This window comes from Danio rerio, chromosome 13 (genome assembly GCF_052040795.2).
Source record: "Danio rerio strain M-AB ecotype USA chromosome 13, GRCz13ab, whole genome shotgun sequence".
NCBI classification, from domain to species: domain Eukaryota; kingdom Metazoa; phylum Chordata; class Actinopteri; order Cypriniformes; family Danionidae; genus Danio; species Danio rerio.
The window spans coordinates 55045001-55065007 of NC_141033.1; the positions used below are offsets into that span (position 1 = coordinate 55045001).

At 39.9% G+C, this 20007-nt stretch overlaps 1 protein-coding gene across 6 annotated transcripts in view; it reads right to left on the bottom strand.

The window, feature by feature from the left end:
* The window catches only part of inpp5a (inositol polyphosphate-5-phosphatase A), a 639159-nt gene that overhangs the window by 585762 nt on the left and 33390 nt on the right, over positions 1-20007 (bottom strand). For all 6 annotated transcript variants that reach the window (XR_015506557.1, XR_015506554.1, XR_015506555.1 and 3 more), the window contains exons 2-4: positions 11070-11111; positions 5128-5228; positions 1223-1310 (exon numbers count right to left, since the gene is read on the bottom strand). Coding sequence is in view for 2 of the 6 variants with exons in the window: in XM_087279918.1 (XP_087136044.1) it covers positions 1223-1310; positions 5128-5228; positions 11070-11111 (231 nt within the window). In the remaining 4 variants the exon portion in view is untranslated. The remainder of the gene's footprint in view (positions 1-1222; positions 1311-5127; positions 5229-11069; positions 11112-20007) is intronic.

The following is a 20007-nucleotide window of genomic DNA, read 5'->3' on the forward strand; positions in this document are numbered from 1 at the left end:
CTATCTATCTATCTGTCCATCTGTCCATCTATCTATCTATCTATCTATCTATCTATCTATCTATCTATCTATCTATCTATCTATCTATCTATCTGTCCATCTATCTATCTATCTATCTATCTATCTATCTATCTATCTATCTATCTATCTATCTATCTATCTATCCACCCATCCACCTATCCACCCATCCACCTATCTATCTATCTATCTATCTATCTATCTATCTATCTATCTATCTGTCCATCTATCTATCTATCTATCTATCTATCTATCTATCTATCTATTTATCTATCTATCTATCTATCTATCTATCTATCTATCTGTCCATCTATCTATCTATCTATCTATCTATCTATCTATCTATCTATCTATCTATCTATCTATCTATCTATCTATCTATCTATCTATCTATCTATCTATCCACCCATCCACCTATCTATCTATCTATCTATCTATCTATCTATCTATCTATCTATCTATCTATCTATCTATCTATCTGTCCGTCTGTCCGTCCATCCATCCATTCATTAATCTATCTATCCATCCATCAGTCCATCCGTCTGTCCATCTATCTATCCTTCCATCCGTCTATCTATCAATTTATCTATCTATCCCGTTTCATTTTTTAACTATATCTTTCATAAGTATAAAAAAAGTCTTCTCGTGTCCTCATAAAAAAAAAAACATAATGCTTTAATGAGATTACAAGTTCAGTCCAAACCTGGTGTTATGCAGACATAACATGTTCATGACCTCAAATATTATGATTATCATTCAGAAGTGATGAAGACAGAGCAGAAGTTTACTACAGGAGATCATCATCATGAGTAAACAGCAGGTAAATGTTATAAACAAAACCTGTGTTTTACCATCAGCAACAACCAGCAGATCTCAAAATCCTCCATAACCAACACATAATACTGAATATAATATGCAATATATAAGCCCTCTCATATATTCATTATGATAGATCATAAATCACGATATAGCCGAGGATATTGTCTGTAAATTCAACTATATACACACACACACACACACACACACATCTACAATGTTTGACAAGAAAAGTCTGTAAGCCCGATCTGAGCAGATGATTAAAATAAAGGCAGTGTCGCCCTCTAGTGTTCCTACAGTGAATCTGCTCATCCAGATGATGCTGAAACACACACACACACACACACACACACACACACACACACACACACACACACACTTGACTCACTGTGAACTGCTCCTGCGATGTGTAGTTCTTGTCCAGGTAAACCCGCACTCGGTTGAAGTCCTTCATAGCGTCGCTGGACAGCAGCTCTCTAAACACACACAAACTTTCGAGTTCAGTGTCATCTTGAAACATTTCTCAACTTAAAGCAGCTGTCCTCAAGTGTGTTCGATGTTTCCTCAAATTCGTGTATGAATATAACATTGTTTAATAATGCAATCTAAACAAATGCTGGATTGTTGTAATCCAACCTTGGGTCAAATATGAACAAACTCAATTGTTGGCTTAAAAAAGCAGGTAACATGCAAACAGCAGCTCAGCTGTGGTGCAGGAAGGGGGTTTGTGTCTTTGATAAACTCCGACAGTTTCACTGAACAGTAAGAATGATGAACGCAGCAGCAGGTGATGCTCTTCAGAAGCAGTTTATGTTGTGCTGGTTGAAAGTCTCTTCACAGTCTAATAGTGCTGATTACAGTAAATGATCTAAATGTGTTTATATGTGTTTTTATATTCTGAGTAAGGCATAAAACTAAAACATGATGTTCATCCAATTAAATAGAGTCGGACCGACATCTCCCATAATTCCGATAAGTAGCCCAAACTGTCTGTCAGCAAATGCAGATTTGAACAACTGTGCAGCCTTCTGTACGCAGCTCCGCTGATCGCCGCCGCGTTCAAGAGAGAGAATCAAAACTTCTTAAAAACTTGAATCAATATTGGAGTTACCTTTGCACGCTGGAGAAAGGATGACACCATGTCTGAAGGGTTTCTCTTAGACAGGTCATGTTCAGTTTTAAAACTGTTTTAGCTTCACGCAAAGCTGATGTAACGTTAGATGTTGTTGTTACAAATGGGTTATATCTGCACAGAAGTGTTGTTCAGCTGCTAAAATCTTCAGGTGAAAGACTGATAAGACTATTTTCTGTTTCATTAGGTCCTTTTACAGCATCGATAATGTAGATTTTAATTAGTTTAACAACAAAACACAAGTAAACACCGCTATTCCGCCTAGTCTCTCCTTATATTTACCATACAACTCTAAATATTTAAGCCAAAGCCCAAGTGAACCATGCCTGAGCCCGATTCAGAGCACTCACACTTCTCAATCGATCCGGGAAACGGGCCTGGGCATGGTTTGGATATAGTGTGAGCAGGCCCTGAAACCCTTTTCATGCAAACCCCTACCTAACCCTAACCCTAACCTAACCCTCTTTCACCACTCAACACTCACACCTAAACAGAGCAGGACACACCCACTTTCCTGACTTCGTGGCCCTTTAACTATTCTTAAATAACTAGTTTGTAAGTAATTCACTGCTTAATTTAGTAATGTAAAATCACTATCATTAACTATTTGCTAGTCCTTAAAAATGACTATTAGGCTGCATTTACACTGCAGATCTTGATGGTCAGTTCTGATTTTGTGACTGTATCTGATTTTTTTGCTGACCTGCTTGCATCTTTAAACAGCACACGGCAAAGGCGCAATGACCAGGGGCCTCATGTACGAAGACTTGCGTGGAAATCTTACTAAAACATTGCGTACGCACAAAGCTGTAAATGTGCGTACGCAGAAAAAAATTCAGATGTATGAAACACTGCGTACGCCGAATCTCACGCATATTCTTTTGTACATCCGAATGAACGTGAAACTGAGCGCAACATGCACGAGCACAAAACCCCTCCCTGCCTCCTCCCCTGTATGAATATGCTAATAACTATGCTAATGGCAAAACCCAACGAAAAAGCAACGGCAAAAGCAAACAAGAGGAGAAACTTTGAACAGAATGTGAACTGGAGGTGCTGCTTTCAGAGGTAGACCGGAGAAAAGCGGTGTTATTTGCAAGTTTGTTCTCCGGAATTAACAACAAAAGAAAACAATAGAGTGGGAGAGTTTAGCTGATGCGGTTAACACAGTTGGGTCTGAACATCGCACTGAGTGAATTAAAAAAGGAAATAGTGTGGTTTATATCTGTAAAATGTTGCTGAACTCTTAGCAGTCTCAGTGGTGCACCTTGTAAGACGCATGTGATCATGTATTGACACGTTCGAGCATAAACTCGGCTCGAATCCAGCGTCTGATGAACTCTTTCCTCTTTTTTCCCCCGCTACATATCAGATTTTGCCCACTATTTATCACGAGAAAGACAAGTAGGAATCATTAATAAGTCTGTGCATCATATTTTATTTGCACATTTATTGAATGGAAATGTTTCTGATTCACGCATGCAAATTCATCTTCAGATGGTGTCTCTATAGCAATGTGTGTGCAGTAGATCGCTCAGATTACATTGGGAAAACAGGCGACCGCTGCAGATTGTGCTTTAATGTTTAGCTGGTTAACTGTATGGTATGGAAACCTTATAAACCTGCTAGATGAACCCGTCTCATACAGCTGCCATTGCAAGGCTCAGACACTTTGTAGAGAGGAATTTAACACAACCGCCTCTAGGAGTCGCCAATGGAAATAAAACAGACACGCACAAAAAATGTGCGTACGCCAGCCATGAAGCTGCCGTGAAGCTGCGCACATCCCCACGTTCAGTTCATTGTTAGTAAATCCAAACGTGAGCGATTCTGAGCGTGAAACCTGGCGTACGCAAAGTTTTTGTGCGTACGCAGCGTTGATACATGAGGCCCCTGGAGAAAGAAAACAGCTGGCGCTGACTGACAGCTGATAATAAGAAGAGAGACAAGAAAATGAATGAATGAATGAATGGTTACATGGTGGATATTAAGCTCTCTCACTCTCTCTTGTTAAAATGCTTAAATACCTGTGCTGCATGACAATATAAGAGCGTTTAGGTCCTCCTGTATGAGATTTAAGGTTTGCGACTCTGCTGAAGTCTGTTCTGAAATGAAAGCATCAGTGTTGACGTCATTTCTGATGCTTTTTAATGATGTGCGACTCGCATTGACAGGTGAAAATCTGATCTACCTGCTTACACTGCAGACACGAGAACACAGATCACATTCATACCGGATACATTTCCACATATGAACCCGAATCTGATCCGAGTAAATCACAATTCATGTGATTTGTTCCTATTTACATGTACATGGACCATACAGCGCAGTGTAAATGCAGCCATAGTGTGTCGTTATTATAAAGTTACCAAATATGTGATTTAAATTTACTGAAAAGACAAAAAAACTATTTGGGTTTTTCCATACCTGACCCAGCCTATGCTGAGGTGTATACAGGGAACAGGGAACGTCCCTGTCGTGGCATGACTGCAGGAGGAGCAGTGATATTACTGATATGAAGAGTAGTGTTCACATTATAGCACTCTTTACATCAGTAAACTGAAGTGTGTGTGTGTGTGTGTGTGTGTGTGTTTCTAATGTGCTTTCTGACTCGTGCTTTGTGTTTGTTCTGAGTAAACAGCATAGGTGTGTATGTGTGTGTGTGTGTGTGTGTGTGTACTATATTGGTTTACTGGTTTGGCTTAACTGCGCTCTCTTATATAGTAAGATTTCAACATGAGCCACTGCTGTTGACATTTCACTACTCATAATTAAAGGTGTGTGTAATTGTATGTATCTGTACATATCCATTCAGTGTCTGTGAGTGTGTGTGTGTGTACTTGTCTGTACATATGTATTCAGCATGTGTGTGTGTGTGTGTTCAGTGTTTGTGTGTGTCCAGGATGTATGTGTGTGAGTGTGTATGTGTGCACTTGCACACATGTGTTCAGTGTGTGTGTACATGCATATGTGTGTTCGTTTAATGTGTGTTCAGTGTATGTGTGTGAGTGTGTGTGTGTGCGTGTGTTCAGTGTGTGTGAGTGTGTTCAGCGTGTATGTGAGTGCATTCAGTGTGCGTGTAAATATTGACTCTGACAGCTTTAATAATGAGCGTATGGAAACACACACACACACACACACGGATGTTGTTGAGGACTCACTTGATGAAGCTGTCCACGTGTGTCATCGACGCCTCGTAGTTTTTCCCTCCGACCTCCTGACAGTGCAGAGCCACGAACTGCGGCCGGTGAGACTGAACCGTCTGAAACACACACACACACACACACACACACACACACACTGAAGATCTGCATCTGACGAACAGTGCATGCATAAACTGGAAATACACTACAACACACACTCTAATAATAATAATAATCATAGGTAGCACAATCGCCTCACAGCACTCAAGTCACTGGTTTGAGTCTCGGCTGGGTCAGTTGGTGTTTCTGTGTGGAGTTTGCATGTTCTCCCCGTGTTGGTGTGGGTTTCCTCCGGGTGCTCCGGTTTCCCCCACAGTCCAAACACATGCGCTATAGGGGAACTGATCAACTACACTGGCCGTAGTGTAACTGAGCCAGCCGGGAGTCCAACCAGCGACCGGGACTCTAACGCTATAATCTGCTTCCTCCAGGCCACAGCAGTGTTCTTGAGTGAGTTAGAGCAGATCTCCACAGCTGCATTACTGCTCAATCAGACTATTACTGCAGTAAAACTATAGATTTCCCATCAGCCGCAGCCCATGATGAGCCTCAGTGAACACACACTAATGAAGAGATCATCCATCCACTCATCATCCTGCAGTCAGCGGTCAATACTCAGACCCGTTTATGACACTTTAAGCTGCTTTTAAAGGTGCCCTATAAAGAAAATCTAAGTATAACTACAGTCGGAGGAATAGCGGAATAATAAGAGATGTACAGCTGAAGACTGAATTATTCGCCCTCCTGTGAATTTTACTTCTCTTTACATATTTCCCAAATGATGCTGAACAGATTCAGGAGTTTTCCACAGTGTTTCCTCTAATATTTATTCTTCTGGAGAAAGTCATTAGTTTTATTTCAGCTAGAAAAAAAGCAGTTTTTAATAGTTTTAAACCCATTTTGGGGTCAATATAATAGCCCCCTTCAGCAATAATTATATAAAGCAATATTGTCAACAGAACAAACCACTGACAAACAAAGACACTGGTCTCTATGGCGTCCTCCATGCAGCAACAAAGAGAAAGAGGTCTATATACCGGAATCAGAGAGTGAGTTTCATGACCCTCTAGGAGTTTCAGACTCTTTCCAGACATTAAGACCTTATTGCCACTTTAGGTTTCAGGCCATAACATTGGGACTTGCATTATGTTTAATAAACACTGGCAGCAAGAAAGCACAAACTAAAGAGTCTTCACTTCTGAAAACTGCTTAGCGTGTAATGTAAAGTGAGCGAGGCCAACTTTGCTTTATATTTCAACAAGAAGTGACGACTTAATTCTCAATACAAGAATTATAATTGTTTATATTTTATATTTTGGCGTAAAAAAAAACTGTTTGATATTTTCTTAAAGTGTTACTTGGGAAATATGTGATGACTGTGTTTACTTTTATGCCTTAATCAAACAGGGCATCATCGTCAACGCATCCGATTCACTTTGAAAGGGAGATGTCAGGCATTGCCGAACTGCATTGTGGATCCGTCGGCGCTGCTTAGAGGCGTTGCTCGCTGCAGAAGTTGGGACTAGCTCAACTTTTCAAGCGCCGACGGAAGTGTCAGCCAATTAGATCGCTGTATGCAAATACACCAGCTAGACAGTGGCCTATTGCTGACTGAATTTCATTGGCTGACGCTGCTATGACGATCGCGTTAGCCCCAACTTCAGATACGCCTTCAGTCAAGCGTTGATGCTGAAGCCCCGTGTGAATGGGGCGTTAGTCATTTAGCAGATGCTTTTGTCCAAAGTGACATACAATAAAGGAAGTATTTAGTGATTCAACAACAAGACCCCCATCATGCACCCGGTGCAATAAAGCGCAAGACGTGTTTGGTGTGATTTATTGCTATTTTCAGCCCAGTGCAACAGTATCTTTCGCATTTTGCGTCACGTTGTTTAAATAGCAAATCCATTTGCTGCACTCTGTGGACTCCTGTGTGTGCTGGTGTATAAAGGAGGTGTGTTAAGGCGCATTGTTGGAGCGTTGCTATGTTGAGGAACTGAAACAGACCAACAGCACCATTGACCAACTAAAAGCTGCTCTAAAGTCCAGCAGAGCACGTTAGTTATGCACCTCTGCAGGTCCAAACGCTGAACACACACAGGATGAACAGCAACACACACATATCTCTACAGATGAAAACAATTAAAGGATTAAAATGATCCAGAAATGATGATTTTCTCCATCAGTATAAACAGCACTGCCTCCATGCCTTCTTCACCTCGGGGCGCTTCTTCAGTTTATTGATGACCATCTGCATCTGTATAATGTGATTATTATCATCAGTATTATTGATTATCTGCAGATTTATAATAAACACAAGTGTAGATGTGTCCAGCTGTGGGGTTTTGGAGACGTCTGCATCAGCATATGGGGATAAGAACAGGACGTGTGTTTGGATATAACTCAGTTTTCTGACCACACTTCATTATTATTGTTCATTTATTCCTTTGCTGGAGATCAGAACTGAATTTAGAAACAGTTTTGAAGCAAATCATTGCGTTTAACAAAGGAGATTAAATATGTGGGCTAATGGATGTGTTCAGTGGAGTGAGTTACCACCGTTTCCTCACTCCACCAAAGTAAAGGAGTAAAGAGTAAGAGTAAAGAGAAAGTAAAGAGGCTGAATGGAGGAGGCTGGTTCTTTATCCTCGCGCTGCAGATGCTCTGATTAACTGTGTTCTTGCTAGTGAAGCGTTCAGTTTTTACACTTACAGAGTCACCATGTAAATAGCAAATGCACCATGGAGCGACGCAACTGACTCTTAAAGGGAATGAGAAACGAGACTCTGATTGGTTTAAATGCTCAAAACACAGCCAGAGCTCATTAAGAGAATCAGCACAGCCCTGTTAGACCATGCACCAGGCACAGAGCGGATTTATCTATCCTTAAAAAAAGCAAAAGCGGTTACGAACACATCCTTAATGCTTTAGACTTTGTGCCTAGATCATTAAAACAGAGCCCGAAAAGGCTGTATTTACTATAATTGTGATCTGAATTATTTACTGTTATAATAACAATAATAATAATGATAATGATAATAATGTCTGTCCACATAAAACTAAACAGTAACAGTGGAATATATCCAAAGTCATATTTTGTTTACTATATTTATAAGGTTAAAAATAAAATGCGAAATAATCAAATCCTTTTCTGAAACATTTAAGCCTATTCAATATATAAAGCCCTTCTGTACACTTTCTAGAACATATGCATTTATAAAAACTGTATCGTGAAAGATTATCCTCATCGTGAAATGAGCTTTTGGTCAACAATAATAGAGTGACGTGAGTGTGTGACCTCTGTGGTGAGGTCAGTAGTTGGAGCAGTAGGTAAATGTGTGTGTCCTCTGCATGTAAATACAGCACAGGACTGACAGCGGGTCAGAGCTCATGGTTTGATTAGTAAATGAGTCCTGCATGAGGAGCATCAGCAGTACAATACCACATCTCAGATAGAAACACAATTACTCATGCTTGAGCGGCTACAGAAACCTACATGACCTATTTGGTAACACTTTACTTGAAGGCGTGTTCATAATACCCCTTTATAATCATGATATGCAATTTAAGCATGCTTGTGACTACTGTCATTAAGTGTCATTCGCTCAGTTATGACATTTTTAATGCAGAGATGACATTGTTATGACAGCTTGACAAATAAAACAAAGCTCGTCACTCTAATTGTAAAATAGTTTAATTGATATTATGAGTATAAGTCTTGTATGCAATAATAAACAGATCTTGTGAAATATGATCTTTAAATGACAGCTTTTATTCTTTCTATTTTTATAACCTATAATTAATTATAATTATGATAAGGTTATATAGGTTAATCACCTTCAACTCTAAGCATTTTTGTTTTGTTGAGGAAAAAAATCCATTTAAATCACATGAGTTACAGTGATCACTAGATGCATGCATATACACTCACCGGCCACTTTATTAGGTACGCCTGTCTAACTGCTCGTTAATGCACATTTCTAATCAGGCAATCACATGGCAGCAGCTCACTGCATTTAGGCATGTAGACATGGTCAAGACGATCTGCTGCAGTTCAAAGTGAGCATCATGCCTTGTTGATGAGGCCAGAGGTCAGAGGAGAATGGCCAGACTGGTTCCAGCTGATAGAAAGGCAACAGTAACTCAAATAAGCACTCGTTACAACCGAGCTCTGCAGAAGAGCATCTCTGAACACACAACACGGCCAACCTTGAGGTGGATGGGCTACAGCAGCAGAAGAGCACACCGGGTGCCGCTCCTGTCAGCTAAGAACAGGAAACTGAGGCTACAATTTACACAGACTCACCAAAACTGGACAATAGAAGATTGGAGAAACGTTGCTGCTCTGATGAGTCTCCATTTCTGCTGACACATTCGGATGCTCGGCTCACAATTTGGCCTCAACAACATGAAAGCATGGATCATCCTGCCTTGTATCAGCGGTTCAGGCTGGTGGTGGTGGTGTAATGGTGTGGGGGGGATTTTCTTTGGGTCCATTAGTACCAATTGAGCATCAACGCCACAGCCTACCTGAGTATTGCTGCTGACCATGTCCATCCCTTTATGAGCACAGTGTCTCCATCTTCTGATGGCTACTTCCAGCAGGATAACGCAGCATGTCATAAAAACCATTATTATTTTTTTCATTGGAAAGTTATTGGCCTATTTCTAACTGCTCTAACTGTATGTTCATCATTTAATTCATTCATTCTTCTTTTTGGCTTAGTCACTTTATTAATCCAGGGTCGCCACAGCGGAATGAACCGCCAACTGCTTCAACTCAACACTAGGAAACACCCAATCACTCTTGCATTCACACTCATACACTATGGCCAATTAAGTTCAGTTGATCAGTTCCCCTATAGTGCATGTGTTTGGACTGTGGGGGAAACCGGAGCACCCGGAGGAAACCCACTCGAACGCAGGGAGAACATGCAAACTCCACACAGAAACACCAACTGACCCAGGTGGGGCTCGCATCAGTGATCATCTTGCTGTGAGGAGATCGCACCACCGTGACGTCCCGTTCATCATTTTATTTAATTGAACTCAAATAAAACAACATATTGGTTTATTTTCCATTTCTTTATTATTTATATTTAAAAGGAAAGCATGTGAAACCAATAACAGAGTAGCGGAGGAAAGTAAAACTACTGATATGTTTTCCTGCGGGCTTTTATGTGCAGGAGCAGGACTAAACCTAAACGCTGCGGCTGGGAGAAAATGATTTTTGCAGGAGCAGGACTGATAAATCTGGGTTGTTGCTAGGTCGGATATGGCTGCGGCTGGAAGTTATCGAGAATTATTTATAAAATTTACCATTTTTTGTATTTTTATTAACGTCCACCCCCACCCCAACCCTCAAAATAACATAAAAACAGTAGCTGTACCAGTTATTATTTATGCTATCCATTAAATTACCCAATAAATTACATTTTTAATGGCTACCCCCACCCCAACCCTAAACCCAACCGTCACAGACCTGTTAAAATATTCATTACTGCTATACAGTGTCATAGAAAATGCTGCTATATTACTGTGCATATCGCACTTCCGGCCGGCCGCATATCTGATCTAGACTCTACCGTAAATCTGTCTGAAGCAGGTCTCTACTTTCAGTAAACGGTTTCTGGTAAGACTTTATTCTGATGGTCTCTATGGCACATTTTGTTGACTTCTCAATAGAGTATCAGTAGACTGTCTGCTTAATATCTGCTGATTCTGCTCCTTCAACAGACATTTGACTAGAGAAAACTTGGCAGGTACATGTCAACTTACACTAACTCCAACCCTAACAGTCTGCTTATAATCTAATGAGAATGAGTTGGTGTGTAGACGCAGTGTAACTCAATTCAACAAAGCGCATTAAAGGGACCATCAAAATAAACCAAGCTTCTTACCTGACAGAACTCGCGCAGCCACGTCTTCTGCAGGTTCTCCGGCTGCAAGAGAAAGAGGAGAGATGATCAATACATATTCAGTAAATCCATATTCATGCATATTCATGAGCAAGAGAAAGGAGGCGGAGTTTAGACGTTACAGAATACTGTCAGGAAAGCCCACAGATCTGTGTCTATAGCAGGATCATCACAGTGAACAAGTCAGCAGCACTTACACTAAAACACAATCCTGCATCCATTTCAGATAGCATTTCCCATTTTAATATAGACACAACAAACATACATAATCATTATAGAAATATCATGTTGAACACTTTTAATTAATAAACAGGTTTATAACAATAAACAGGCATCAACCACAATTTAACACACATGATATAAGACAAATATACCATGATTTACTTTTGATCAAAACTCAACAGTTGTTGAAGGATTGACATTTAGAAACAATCCCTTTAAAGATTCTCCAGATAAACAACATTAATAATAGTGCACTGCAACAGTGTGTGTGTGGACAGTGAGCATGCTAATAATGACAGAGAATGTCTGAATACACGACAAAACTAAACTGAGGGAAAACTCCAGAAACACACATGAAGATCTCATCAGATCTGGGCTGAACATGAAGTTTGTCCAATTCACACACACACACACACACACACACACACACACACACACACACACACACACACACACACACACACTACCCACAGCACAAGACTATATAAGGACACACACACTGAACCCTGACATTACAGAGACAGAGGGAATACACCACATGCTAAATATGGCCTGTACACACACGCATGCACGCACACACACACACACAAACACACACACACACACACACACACACACACATGCATATAGACACACAGACACATGCACACACAAAGACACAAAGCCACACACACACACACACACACACACACACACACACACACAGAGAGAGAGAAATACATGCTCACACACTAAGATGCATGCATATAGACACACACAAAGACACATGCATACACACACACACACACACACACAGAAATACACGCTCACACACTCAGATGCATGCATATAGACACACAAAGACACATGCATATATACACACACACACACACACACGCATACAGACACACAGATTCATGCATACACAAACACACATGCATATACAGACACACACACACAGATACATGTACAGTGTATACAGTGTACAGTGTACAGACTCTTTCTCTCACACACATACACACTTGCACACACACACACGCACACACACAATAATTTTACAATATGCAATATTTCAAAAATACACATATTCCGGCTAAACTGTAAAAACCTAGTCTTTCTCCAGATAATAAATATAAAAGGAAAGACATTATCAAAATCATTACATTTTAAAGGAGGCCGAATAACACGCTCTTCAACTGAGTTATCATAATATAAAGCAATCAAATAAAGTGAGTTTGATCAGTTCATCAGCATTAATCTGCTCACCCATCAGATGTTAACTGATCTTAATATACACCCCTCATGCTCTTCATTAAGCATTAGTAATCTGCTTTAGCTGGACCTCCAGAAACACATCAGTAAAGTAGGCCTGTCCTCCTCTGGAGCTCAGCCTGAAACACCTCCTCCTCCCTCAGCTGATCAAAAGTTAATTAGCAGTTAATTGGAGCGGGATCTCCAGCGGAGGGCTGATATAAATACCCGCTCGCTCCGGCCTGGTTTATTTCTCCTCCAGGACAGAATCAGCCTGAGAAAAGCCTTTAAAAGGACCGCAGAAAACAACAGGTACTTCAGCTGCTTTTAGAGACTTCTGGAAAAATCATGCTGCTATTTCCATCCCGCTGCCCTTTATGTGTTCATCCGCCTGATCATCCGCCTAAGCTGTGTTTACTGGGCTGATTATGGACATGGAAAACACACTCAAAGAATGCAGGAGTCTTTAACCCCTGAACTGCTGCCTCCACTTTCTCAACTCAATTCATCTTTATTTCTGCTGCGCCTCTATAATGCAGATCGTGTCAGCTTAACATAGATCACTAAGCAGCTTAACATAGATCTAGTCCAGTTTAAGGGATTAATCCAGTTTGAATGATTACCAAACTTCAAAGCTTTGGTGCATATATTTACGATTAACAAGAGGTAAGAGTTCAGACGGTTCAGAAGGCCCCATTTACACTAATACATTTTAGTTTTAAAACAGTGTTTTAGAATGAAAATGATCCACGTCCACCCAGCGTTTCTGAAAAACTCTCCATCCATACTACATCGCCGTAAACACACACACACACACACTGGCATGTACTGCAGCGTATGGATGTCTAAGCTCCAGGCAGTTATCTACCCAGGTGAGAGCTGTGCTCGTCGGACTGGTCATCAAGGTTTTTCCACTGGATCTAATTAGGGATGTCCCGATTGATATTGATATCGGAAATAGGTCCAATATCAGCCCAAAAACTATATCGGACTGCATTAAAAATCTCTGATATAAGCAGTCTGATGCTCTAAATTCCGTTACAGCTATTCTATCCAGCAGTGTCCAGCGCCAGCGTGCAAAGCCCATGTGATCACAACACTGCTTGCTAGCAAAGTCTCTTTAAGATTTAACATGCTCTTCAGAAGCTGTTTTTGGAGGACACAAGCAGACATTAGCCCCTTTCACACAGTGATACCGGTAAATATCTGGAAAATTTCCGGAACGACTTTACCGGTATATTCAAAAAAAGCGCTGTTCACACAGGCGAGGACGTTACGGAAATTTTCCGGAAAAGAGCATTCACACATCCATTCCAAAATACCGGTAAATTCTGACATCATTCACCACAAATCAGCTTTAAACGGCTGCGCTTGTGTTTGTAAACATTTGACTACGTCACAAACTCTGTGGATGATCAATATTGTGAACAACTTTCGCAGGATCACTTTCGCATGTCGAGATGTTCATAAAATGTGCGTGTGCAGGCGCTCACAGGCTGTTTCACAGGCACACGCAAAGCTTGAAGGTAAACAAACAACGGCTTATCATAAGCATCTCATCGATGATTATTTACACAGTTGGCATTAAGAAGAACATATAAACGTGATCTGACTAACTTCTAGCAGCTAAATGTGTCTGGAAAAATATTCAAAGGCTTTTATTCTCACAAACCGCGCGGACGTAAATGCGTCTGACTGTTGTGATTGGCTAAAGCAGACGTCTCACGTCAGCACGTTCTAGACGTGCACGCGCTTATTACGGCAATCTTCCTTCTGCATTCACACAGCGCAGCATTCCGGCAAATTGTCGGTAATGTTACAACTTCTCTTTCCGGAAAATAGCCAGAACGAATTTACCGGTATTTTCAAAAAGGTAGTTTGTTGTACAGTTGGCGGTTCACTTCTGTTTTTTGGTACAATTGCATTTATACCAGAAGTGAACCAGACTAGAGTTTGCGTGATGTGGACTCGGGTATGGTTCATGGGTGCGCACCCGAGTTAAGAAGACACGTTCACACTAGCTAAACATACCATACTCTGACGTCAAACAAACCCAGGTGTGGACCAAAACCGTGTCAAAGCACCCATAAAGTTTTATTTGAAAATTAAAAGTACATGTAAATAAAATAAAATATTAAAAAGGGCCGACACGGTGGCTCAGGTTCAACACTGTGGCCTCACAGCAAGAAGGTCTCTGGTTTGAGTCTCGGCTGGGTCAGTTGGTGTTTCTGTGTGGAGTTTGCATGTTCTCCCCGTGTTGGCGTGGGTTTCCTCCAGGTGCTCCGGTTTCCCCCACAGTCCAAACACATGCGCTATAGGGGAACTGATCAACTACATTTTAGGCAAAGCAAGGCAAAATAAAAAATAAAGAAGATAATTTTTATTATTTGTTTTTATTCTCTTACACGTGTCTTTTTTATTCCTGATTATGTAAAGCAATTTGAATTGCCACTGTGTACGAAATGTGCTATATAAATAAACTTTCCTGTGCCTAAATTGGCCATAGTGTATGCATGTTTCCCAGTACTGTGTTGCAGCTGGAAGGGAATCAGCTGTGTAAAACAAAAGCTGGAATAGTTGGAGGTTAATTGCACCGTGGCAATTCCTGATTAATAAAGGGACTAAGCTGAAGGAAATTGAATAAATAAATTAATGAAAAAAAAAGATATATATACATTGTACATATATAAATATGTATATATATATATATATATATATATATATATATATATATATATATATATATATATATATATATATACAAATATATATAAAATGGTGTTTAAAAAATTAAAAACTGCTTTTATTCTAGCCGAAATAAAACAAATAAGACTTTCTCCAGAAGAAAAAAAATATTATCAGACATACTGTGAACATTTCCTGAATCTGTTATCATCATTTGGGTATTGGAAAAAGAAAAAAAAAATTAAGGGGGGCAAATAATTCTGACTTTAGCTGTGTGTATATATATATATATATATATATATATATATATATATATATATATATATATATATAAAAAAATATAAAAAATTTGAATTATATTACACAATAATAAAACAAACATATATGACAAAAGTCTTTCTACAAAGATACCAAGTGAGGTAAAAATAATGTACGTTTCCTTTGTCACTGCACACAAATTGTTCACTATTCAGTACTGCTAATAGACCACAGTTATGATGACGATGATGGAGTATTATAATTGGGCTGCTTTATTAATGAGCTGAGAGTATTAATTTGAGCGTACAGTACAGATGATCAGATACGGCTGTCAGACTCTGAAGATTAAAAACTGACACCAAAAACCAGGACAGAGAATCTACAGAGAGAAGCTGATGCTAAAAATACTGAGAGAACAAAACCTCCACAAACACACTGACGAAACACTCAAATATAATCATGACCAAAAACTAAAGACTGAATTGACCTCAAACTAAACTTCAATGACATTCAGCCCTAAACAGAATCAGACAAATATCCATTATTAAAACTATTAAAAGAAAACTTATTCTTTCTAAATATCGCCTCAGTGATCTGGAAATAGAAAAGACAGACATCAAAAAACTGACACAAATCAAATAGAGGATGTGTATTTCTGCCCCAAATACACAACTATAGAGAAATACTGTTCAGCCCATTTAAAACCTAAAATCAGGGGTGTCCAAACTCGGTCCTGCGGGCTGGTGTCCTGCATAGTTCAGCTCCAACTTCCTTCAACACACCTGCCTGGAAGTTTCCAGTAGACAGAGTTTAATTAGCTGGTTCAGGTGTGTTTGATCAGGGTTTTAAAGACACCAGCCCATTAGGACAGAGTTTGGGCACACCTAAACTAGATTATTCTGGAAAAACTCAATATTTTATGATCATCTAGTGCAGGGGTGTCCAAACTCTGTTCTGGAGAGCGAGTGTCCTGCTGAGTTTAGCTCCATCTTGCTTCAACACACCTGCCTGCAAGTTTCTAGTATGTCTAGTAAAAGCTTGATTAGCATGTTCAGGTGTGCTTGATTAGATTTGGAGATAAATTCTCTAGGACACCGGCCCTCCAGGACTGCGTTTGGACACCCCTGATGTAGAAAATGCTTTTTGATTTAAGGAATCTCTGCTCCTCATCTTCAGGACTGACTGAGAACTTTCCGGAAATCCTCCATTGATGGAAAAACACACATGCAAAACACAAATAAGACACGCGTGTTTCCATCAGATTAAACAAAGCCAGCAAACACAGAAGAGCAGCAGACGAAACACACACACAGAGCAGAAACACACCTTAGTCACACTCAACAATATACACATTAATTAATTAACCTAATTAATAGAGGTGTGACCCTACAATTGATTGGGTTCAATTCAATATTGAATTGAACCCTCGGTGCATCACGGTGCACTGACGAAGCTTTTCATCCACAATTAGATTTTTTTCTTCACAACAAGAATTCCTGAATTAAATTTTGCTTAATATATTTACATTTATACAGTATATCATTTGTAATATGACTTTGTCCTTTAATACAGCAGTCAGACATATGAACTGTACCTTTAATTTGACCTGCTCAAAGAGTGTTTCACACAAAACTTAAGAACATGCACAGAACAATACAAGCATTTATAGCAAATACACTAATGTAAATATTATCCCACTTGCCTTTTGAGCGGTGTCAAGTGAGTTCTTACGTCTTACAACAGAAAGGGCACTGAAGAGTGACGCAGACACTGAAGAATGCGCGGTAACAGTCTATATGCGCATAATAACACACATTGTGCAGCTATCACAGCTGATCCATGATAGACGCCGTGGAGAAAACTCGCTCTACAGACACATTCATTTAGTCATTTTAGAGCTTCAGGAGGATGCAATAGTGTTTGGCAGAATTAAGAGCACAAAAGAGTTAAACACACACACACACACACACACACACACACTTCTGTTCCTGAGCATCAGTGATGTTCACATGATCATTACACTGAAGAGAATCTCACAAAGACACTTTGAGCGTCTCGCAGATGCAGATCTGTAGAACAGAGTGTGTATTCAACACCACAGAAAACATGAGGACTACACAGAACAGATCAGCTGTGTGATTAATCGACCACAGGACAATCATGAGATTAACAACAACAACAACAACATCATCATCATCATTATCTTCGGAGCAGGCTGAAGTTGTGGTTCTGTCATATTCTAGGATCTTGGCAAGACTTGAGTCAGTGTTTGGTCATGCTGATGCTGCAGGCTGATGGCCTTGTTCTGTTCAGTGCAGGACGCCATAGGAAATGAAATAAAACTAGAATAAAATTGTGGAATGAAAATAAAATTAAAAAAAAAATATATATATATATATATATATATATATATATATATATATATATATATATATATATATATATATATATATATATATAAAAATTCAGGAGTGTTCCTGATGTTTCATCTCCAGCAGAACGAGAAAATACACAGACTGAAATCTGCACACCACTGGAGGAGTCACTGATAACACTGCAACACACACACACACACAGCTGAACTATTCACTCACACACAAACCATATTCACTCACACACACACACACACACCTGAACCGTATTTACTTACACACACACACACACACACACTCTCTTACTCTCTTTCACACACACACACACACACACCTGAACTGTACATTCTTCCTCTCACACACACACACACACTTGATTCATATTCACTCGCATATACACACACTGAAATGTTCTCTCACACACACACACACACACACACACACACACACACACACACAGCTGAACCATATTCATGCACAAACTCTCACATATATAAATGCTCACACACAGCTTAATTATTATTCACTCACTAAAACACACACACACACACTCTCTCTCTCTCTCATATACACATAGTCTCTCACACACAGCTGAATTAATAATACAGATAACCATAACTGTACTCGCATACATACACACACTCTTTTGCAGACACACAGACACATTCTACAACACTCACAAACACACTCACACACACTATATCTGATCTCTCAAACAGGTTACTGATACACACAGACTTAATCTTTTTAAAAGAGGTCTATAAGGATTCCTGATGTCAAGAATGCAAAGGGGTTCTTTCTTAAAGGATGGCTGTACACACACACACACACACACACAGTATCAGAAACACAACTCAAGCAAAAGAGCCATTTAAAGTCGAGCGGTCAGACAAACAAACACTCATCTGACCGCAGTCTTTCTGGACAGAAGAACAGCAGAAGTGCCTGAAAATAGAGGTGTGTGTGTGTGTGTGTGGTGGAAAATCTCCTACTGAGACGCTACACTGCAGTGATTGTCCAGTTATGGCCACAGTGAGTGAAGGAGCAAGCAGATCTCCCAGAGGACCTGCACTGATGCATTCTGGGAGAAAAAACACTGAAGACCAAAATACACATTTCATATACTTACTCACACACACACACACACACACACACACTGAAATACATTCACTAGCATATATACACACAAATACTTAATAACATGCACACACACACACACACACACACTTACATAAACACCCATTTATTAAACTTAAATTCACGCTCACACACACACACACACACACACACACACACACACACACACACACACACACACACACACACACACACACACACACACACACACACACAAACAAATATACATGCACCCACTGAAATACATTCACTAGCATACACGCACACACACACACCCGCATACACTTATATTAACACCCACTCATTCAACTTAATTTCACACACTCACTCACAAACGCACACGTACACACTCAGACACACAAACACTATTGACAGTGTGAATGGATTATGATTTTAGCATGCGAGTTCAGATGTTCTGGTTCAGTATGACAGCTGAACCCGCTGTAACAACTCTCACACACACACACACAAAATAGAGCATCGCTGAACAGATGACCTTTGACCCGTCTGACCTCTGATCCCCAGCAGAGCAGGTGAGGAGAATCACATACACACACACACACACACACACACACACACGTCCACACTCAGAAGAAAGGAGTGTAAAAGCAGGCCAGACTGATTATTCACAAGCCGGAGAGAAATAAAGCAGGCCAAGCAGCATTTACATTAGAAGCTGCTCTAGTTTTACACACAGACCCAAAACACTCAGACACGTCAAGAAACAGAAACACATTCCTCACACGGAGAACAAACTACAGGTCAAAACCTTCAGCTGATTAAACTGAACCACTTTACACTGTTCTCCAGCATCATAACTGAAGATACACACACACACACACACACACACACACACACACACTCCAGAATTGCGGCTGCATTTTCTCCATTCGTGCTCCTTTACTTGTGAATGAAATACTACACGGGGAACATTTGATTCTGCTACTGTTGTTTAACTCATTGTTAAAATTTCTAAACCATAACAGAGTTGATGATGAAGTCAACGATAACAGATT